Raw genomic sequence first — 8,192 nt, forward strand, 5'->3', positions numbered from 1 at the left:
AACTGCCTCCTCTCTTCTGGGAAGGCTTTCCACTAGATGTCGGAACATTGCTGCTATAACAGCCTCCACTCTTCTAGGAAGGCTTTCCACTAGATGTTGGAACATTGCTGCAGGGACTTGCTTCCATTCAGCCACAAGAGCATTAGTGAGGTCGGGCACAGATGTTGGGAGATTAGGCCTGGCTCGCAGTCTGCGTTCAATTCATCCCAAAGGTGTTCGATAGGGTTGAGGTCAGGCCAGTCTGCGCAGGCCAGTCAAGTTCTTCCACACTGATCTCGACAAACCATTGCAGTATGGACCTCACTTTGCGCACAGGGACATTGTCATGCTGAAACAGGAAAGGGCCTTCCCCCAAACTGTTGCCACAAAGTTTCAAGCACAGAATCATCTAGAATGCCATTGTGTAGCGTTAACATTTCCCTTCGCTGGAACTAAGGGGCCCGAACCATGAAAAACAGCACCAGACCATTATTCCTCCTCCACCAAACTTTACAGTTGGCACTATGCATTGGGGCAGGTAGCGTTCTCCTGGCATTCGCCAAACCCAGATTTGATTTGTCGGACTGCCAGATGGTGAAGCTTGATTGGAACCAGACAATATTTATGCGCTTCACGCTTCAGCACTTGCTCTGTGAGCTTATGGGGCCTACCACTTAGCGGCTGAGCCGTTGTTGCTCCTAGACGTTTCCACTTCACAATAACAGCGCTTACAGTTGACCGGGGGGCAGCTCTAGCAGGGCAGAAATTTGACGAACTGACTTGTTGGACGGTGCCTCGTTGAAAGTCACTGAGCTCTTCAGTAGGGCCATTCCATTGCCAATGTTTGTCTATGAAGATTGCATGGCGGTGTGCTCGATTTTATACACCTGTCATCAACGGCTGTGGCTGAAATAGCGGAAACCACTCATTTGAAGGGATGTCCACATACTACTCTATTTATAGTGTATATAACCGTGGGGAGAGTTGACAATTCTATAACAGTCTCAACAGTCAGGTTTTGAGTTGTGTTTGTGTTGTACAATATCGACAGTTCTCTTCAAGTCTGAACAGGCCTGCTTACAATGCTAGATGCTGTCAGCAGAATGGAAGTCCGCCTGTTGGCTCTGCTTCTGCAGCTCTACCACAGCTAATGGTCACATTAGCTAACTAGGTCACAATGTGTTAGCCACAAGCTAAAACCTCCATAATATCTCCTATAACTTTCCTTGGGACTGGGAGAAAGATAAGCTCAAGTGTCTGGTGGGGTTATTTTCCATAGTGATGTATTGAGGGTTCTGCTCTCTCTCTCTCTCTCTCTCTCTCTCTCTCTCTCTCTCTCTCTCTCTCTCTCTCTCTCTCTCTCTCTCTCTCTCTCTCTCTCTCTCTCTCTCTCTCTCTCTCTCTACCTCTCTCTCTCTCTCTCTCTCTCTCTCTCTCTCTCTCTACCTCTCTCTCTCTCTCTCTCTCTCTCTCTACCTCTCTCTCTCTGTCTCTCTCTCTCTACCTCTCTCTCTACCTCTCTCTCTCTCTATCTCTCTTTACCTCTATCTCTCTCTCTCTCTCTCTCTCTCTCTCTCTCTCTTTACCTCTCTCTCTCTCTCTCTCTCTCTCTCTCTCTCTCTCAGCCAGTAGACCCATGGAGGTTTCAGACAGACGGACAGATTATCTGAAAAGGAAACTGTCATAAACCTTGTCCCTACGAGTACTTTTATTGTTGGACCTGGTATTTACTATGCGGCCGGGGCCCCAGTGAGAGGAGAGCAGCTTTCGGTCCCTCGTGTGACATCTGTTACCAAAACCACAGAATTCTCCACATAGCTAGCATCTCCCATAGCTAGCATCTCCCAGGCTTGGACAGGACCACGGCAGACCACGGCAGGCAGGGAGGGAGGTTGGCAGGGAGGGAGGCAGGCAAGGAGGCAGACAGACAGACAGGGAGGGGGGCAGACAGACAGACAGGGAGGGAGGGAGGGAGGGAGCGAGGGAGGGAGGGAGGGAGGCAGACAGACAGGGAGGGGGGCAGACAGACAGACAGGGAGGGAGCGAGGGAGGGAGGCAAGGAGGCTGTTAATGAGAAGGTTCCTGTGTATAGCCCTGTTTTCCTTGGGTCTGGCTCAGCTAGCTTTAGACTCAGCTGTCCTTGTGTTATCTTTCCCTGTGCTGTGGGTCTGCTCCCCCTGTGTACAGGACTGGCTGTGTTATCTTTCCCTGTGCTGGGGGCATCTCCCCCTGTATACAGGACTGGCTGTGTTATCTTTCCCTGTGCTGGGGGCATCTCCCCCTGTATACAGGACTGGCAGTGTTATCTTCCCTGTACTGGGGGCCTCTGTTCTGACTCTCTCAGTTCACCAGAGCACTCTGTTCTGACTCTCTCAGTTCACCAGAGCACTCTAGCTATTCTCAGCTCAGACCTCGGTGAATAGCTGTTCCTCAGGTCAGACCTCGGTGAATAGCTGTTCTCAGGTCAGACCTCGGTGAATAACTGTTCTCAGGTCAGACCTCGGTGAATAACTATTCTCAGGTCAGACCTCGATGAATAGCTGTTCTCAGGTCAGACCTCGGTGAATAGCTGTTCTCAGGTCAGACCTCGGTGTATAGCTGTTCTCAGGTCAGACCTCGGTGAATAGCTGTTCTCAGGTCAGGTAAACAGCTGGGCTATTTATTCCATTTCAGCAGAAACACAGCAGGTCTTCAAATAGAGGAGAACTGAAGGAGCAGCAGAAATAACTAGATCCCACAGTCTGGGTCTGTGTCCAGGAACCACCCTGTTTCATAATGTAGTGCACTACTTTAGACCAGAGCCCCCATATGCTATATAGGGAATAGGGCACCATTCAGGGGACACTCCCTGGGTGTGTTCTGTTTAAAATAAGCTGAAACAGAACAGGGGGGGGGGGGGGGGGGGGACAGGACATGTCTACTTATCAAAAACAGGATGTGTTGGGCTTGTGGAGTCAGCTTCTTCTGCAGGGTCCCCTGGTCCGATCCCTGCCCTAGCTGGGTTTCCTGTCCGACCGGGACCGGGGTTCCATTCTGGCCTCTCCACTTCCTGTGGGTCCACACAGCGATTCAGGACCCTGACGTACTGAATGACCTTACTGTAACAGGATCGTATTGTAACTCTGTAACACACCAGTCAAGGACCTTGTACTGTACTGTTCCAACCAAGCTGTTGATGAATCTCTGTGACCTCTGACCTCTGTGACCTCTACTTGACTGGGTGTTCCTGACCTCTGTGACCTCTCCTGGAGGATACCTCCTGGCTGTTCCTGACCTTTGTGACCTTCCTGACCTCTGTGACCTCTCCTGGAGGATATACCTCTACAGGTAGAGGTATATCCAGCTGAACACTGGGTGTTCCTGACCTCTGTGACCTCTCCTGGACGATACCTCTACCTGACTGGGTATATCTGGTGTTCTGCTTGTCTCTAATGAAGGTCTTCAGTCTTTGCCCTTGTGCCTCCCTTCACTGGTTCTAGATCAGCTGTTAGTTAACACTATGAACCTGACACAGCACCACAGACTGGTTCTAGATCAGCTGTTAGTTAACAGTATGAACCTGGCACAGCACCACAGACTGGTTCTAGATCAGCTGTTAGTTAACACTATGAACCTGACACAGCACCACAGACTGGTTCTAGATCAGCTGTTAGTTAACACTATGAACCTGACACAGCACCACAGACTGGTTCTAGATCAGCTGTTAGTTAACAGTATGAACCTGACACAGACAGCACCACAGACTGTGGGATCTGTTCCTAGATTAGCTGTTAGGTAACACTATGAACCTGACACAGACAGCACCACAGTCTGTGGGATCTGTTCCTACATCAGCTGTTAGGTAACACTATGAACCTGACACAGACAGCACCACAGTCTGTGGGATCTGTTCCTACATCAGCTGTTAGGTAACACTATGAACCTGACACAGACAGCACCACAGACTGTTGGATCTGTTCCTAGATCAGCTGTTAGGTAACACTATGAACCTGACACAGACAGCACCACAGACTGTGGGATCTGTTCCTAGATCAGCTGTTAGGTAACACTATGAACCTGACACAGACAGCACCACAGACTGTGGGATCTGTTCCTAGATCAGCTGTTAGTTAACACCTGACACAAACAGCACTTCATGCTGTGAAAACCATCACACTTTACAGCTGTTGTGAGTTCAGTTTCATGAGGTCTGGACGATATCCCAGAACTTTGTGTTTTATACTCTTTGGCCCGGGCGGAATGATCTTTCAATTTCCTTCAACTGTTTTTCAGCGTGAAAACACAATACAACTAATTAGAGTTGTAATGTTTTGAATGGGTTTTGGATTTCTGAGTTTTTGGGGGCTAATTGCTTGTTGAGTGAAAGTTTGTTGATTCCAGTAATGATCACAAGAGAAGTGCCAGGCCACAACTTTGTTCCCAAACAAGAATCATCAAAACATATTTTATATACTCCATATTCAGCACGTCTGTTGCCAATGCCCTAAATCTACCCCTTACTGTAACATTACAACAGCTCTCTGTATTAAATCTACCCCCTACTATAACATAACATTACAACAGCTCTCTGTATTAAATCTATCCCCTACTATAACATAACATTACAACAGCTCTCTGTATTAAATCTATCCCTTACTATAACATAACATTACAACAGCTCTCTGTATTAAATCTATCCCCTACTGTAACATTACAACAGCTCTCTGTAATAAATCTACCCCCTACTATAACATAACATAACAACAGCTCTCTGTATTAAATCTATCCCCTACTATAACATAACATTACAACAGCTCTCTGTATTAAATCTATCCCCTACTATAACATAACATTACAACAGCTCTCTGTAATAAATCTACCCCCTACTATAACATAACATTACAACAGTTCTCTATATTAACTCTACTATAACATAACAACAGCTCTCTGTATTAACTCTACTATAACATTACAACAGCTCTCTATATTAACTCTACTATAACATAACATTACAACAGCTCTCTATATTAACTCTACTATAACATAACATCACAACAGTTCTCTATATTAACTCTACTATAACATAACAACAGCTCTCTGTATTAACTCTACTATAACATTACAACAGCTCTCTATATTAACTCTACTATAACATAACATTACAACAGCTCTCTATATTAACTCTACTATAACATAACATTACAACAGCTCTCTATATTAACTCTACTATAACATAACAACAGCTCTCTGTATTAACTCTACTATAACATTACAACAGCGCTCTATATTAACTCTACTATAACATAACATTACAACAGCTCTCTATATTAACTCTACTATAACATAACAACAGCTCTCTGTATTAACTCTACTATAACATTACAACAGCGCTCTATATTAACTCTACTATAACATAACATTACAACAGCTCTCTGTATTAACTCTACTATAACATTACAACAGCTCTCTATATTAACTCTACTATAACATAACATTACAACAGCTCTCTGTATTAACTCTACTATAACATTACAACAGCTCTCTATATTAACTCTACTATAACATAACATAACAACAGCTCTCTATATTAACTCTACTGTAACATTACAACAGCTCTCTATATTAGCTCTACTATAACATAATAACAGCTCTCTATATTAACTCTACTATATCATTACAACAGCTCTCTATATTAACTCTTGCCCCTACTGTAACATAACATTAGATGCTGTAGGTATCCATGACCTCATATGATGCAGTTTGAAGCTGAGCTTTATACTGTAGATGTTTTACTGTCATAAAAACGGGTGTATTTCAAATCACCTGTTATTTGTCACATACACACATGGTTAGCAGATGTTAATGTGAGTGTAGAGAAACGCCTGTGACTTGACAGATGATGGCTGTGGTTTGTGGCGTTGATTTGTTTGGCTGTGTTTGTTTGTGTTACAGATGTAAGTTGATTGGTTGTGTCTTTCTGTGTTCCAGAGGTGATCTAATTGGTTGACTCTGTGTGTTCCAGAGGTGATCTAATTGGTTGTCTCTCTCTGTGTGTTCCAGAGGTGATCTAATTGGTTGTCTCTCTGTGTGTTCCAGAGGTGATCTAATTGGTTGTCTCTCTCTGTGTGTTCCAGAGGTGATCTAATTGGTTGTCTCTCTGTGTGTTCCAGAGGTGATCTAATTGGTTGTCTCTCTCTGTGTGTTCCAGAGGTGATCTAATTGGTTGTCTCTCTCTGTGTGTTCCAGAGGTGATCTAATTGGTTGTCTCTCTCTGTGTGTTCCAGAGGTGAAGGACTATGAGCCTCCATATGGCTGTAAAGTTCAGATGCATCCTGGTGTGGAGAGCATGAAGGATCACCTCCTCAGAGACAGAGGAAGACCTGAGATCCCAGACAGCTGGATCAACCACCAGGTAACAGACTGGGAGAGACACACACACTCTCTTTCCTTCTTGCTCTCTCTTCCCTCCCTCTCTCTCTCTCTCTCTCTCTCTCTCTCTCTCTCTCTTCCCTCCCTTTCTCTTTCTCTCTCTCTCTCTCTCTCTTCCCTCCCTTGCTCTCTCTCTTCCCTCTCTCTCTCTCTCTCTCTCTCTCTCTCTCTTCCCTCCCTCTCTCTCGCTCTTCCCTCCCTCTCTCTCTCTCTCTCTCTCTCTCTCTTCCCTCCCTTTCTCTCTCTCTTCCCTCCCTCTCTCTCTCTCTCTCTCTCCCTCGCTTTCTCTCTTCCCTCCCTCTCTCTCTCCCCCTCTCTCTCTTTCTTCCCTCCTCTCTCTCTCTTGACCTACCTACCTACCTACCTACCTACCTACCTACCTACAGTACCTACCTACCTACCTACCTACCTACCTACCTACAGTACCTACCTACTTACCTACCTACCTACCTACCTACCTACCTACCTACCTGCCTACCTGCCTATCTCTCTCTCTAATCTCTCTAACCTCTCTTTCTTTCTCATTCACTCACACACATCAAATCCTATGTATATGTCTCAGTGCTCAGTAGCTAGGTTATAATTCTCTGCTCCTGTTGTCTACCTCCTCCTACAGGGCATAGCCATAGTGTGCGGCTCCATAGAGGAGTGTTGGGACCACGACCCGGAGGCCAGGCTCACAGCCCAGTGCGTGGCCGAACGCTTCAGCGAGATAGAAGACGAGATGGAGAAGCTGTCCAGCCGCAGCAGCTCCGACGAGAAGATACCAGCGGAGGAACGGAAGATGCCGACCATACCCGAAGAAGAACGACAGACGATAGCAGAACAGATAGAAGAGGTCAAAGTAGCGGTGGAGAGCTCTGTGAGCGATGAGAAGTGAGGGAAGGGAGAGAGGACATGGAACCCAGGACTAGAATGTCAGTATGTCACAAACACACCACTCACGTTGCTATGGGAACTATAAACAGCCACACCCAAACAAACAGCCCACACCTGGAAGATAGCCAGGACAGTGAATGTACTGTATTACTGTACTGCTTATACTCTTCAGTATTGTATTACCAGAATGCATACAGTATTTATACTGTATAAAATAAGTATGTACAGTTTACAGTATTTGGATATACTGTACTGTATTATATTGGAGGTTTCCCCACTGAAGAGGACAGGACATGACAATGGCAGAGATTATAACCAAAGACTGAGATTACAGGACATGACAATGGAAGAGATTATAACCAAAGACTGAGATTACAGGACATGACAATGGAAGAGATTATAACTAAAGACTGAGATTACAGGACATGACAATGGCAGAGATTATAACCAAAGACTGAGATTACAGGACATGACAATGGCAGAGATTATAACCAAAGACTGAGATTACAGGACATGACAATGGAAGAGATTATAACCAAAGACTGAGATTACAGGACATGACAATGGCAGAGATTATAACCAAAGACTGAGATTACAGGACATGACAATGGCAGAGATTATAACCAAAGACTGAGATTACAGGACATGACAATGGAAGAGATTATAACCAAAGACTGAGATTACAGGACATGACAATGGCAGAGATTATAACCAAAGACTGAGATTACAGGACATGACAATGGAAGAGATTATAACCAAAGACTGAGAGACTGAGATTACAGGACATGACAATGGCAGAGATTATAACCAAAAACTGAGATTACAGGACATGACAATGGCAGAGATTATAACCAAAGACTGAGATTACAGGACATGACAATGGAAGAGATTATAACCAAAGACTGAGATTACAGGACATGACAATG

At 45.0% G+C, this 8,192-nt stretch overlaps 1 protein-coding gene across 1 annotated transcript in view; it reads left to right on the plus strand.

Annotated features, from left to right (window-relative positions):
• The window catches only part of LOC139395779 (TGF-beta receptor type-2-like), a 32,448-nt gene extending 24,499 nt beyond the window's left edge, over nt 1-7,949 (plus strand). The window contains exons 6-7 of the mRNA XM_071143140.1: nt 6,243-6,370; nt 7,004-7,949. Coding sequence (XP_070999241.1) covers nt 6,243-6,370; nt 7,004-7,267 — 392 coding nt within the window. The 3' untranslated portion in view covers nt 7,268-7,949. The remainder of the gene's footprint in view (nt 1-6,242; nt 6,371-7,003) is intronic.
• The last annotated feature ends 243 nt before the right edge of the window (nt 7,950-8,192 follow it).

Source organism: Oncorhynchus clarkii, unplaced genomic scaffold (genome assembly GCF_045791955.1).
Source record: "Oncorhynchus clarkii lewisi isolate Uvic-CL-2024 unplaced genomic scaffold, UVic_Ocla_1.0 unplaced_contig_8631_pilon_pilon, whole genome shotgun sequence".
Taxonomy (NCBI): Eukaryota; Metazoa; Chordata; class Actinopteri; order Salmoniformes; family Salmonidae; genus Oncorhynchus; species Oncorhynchus clarkii.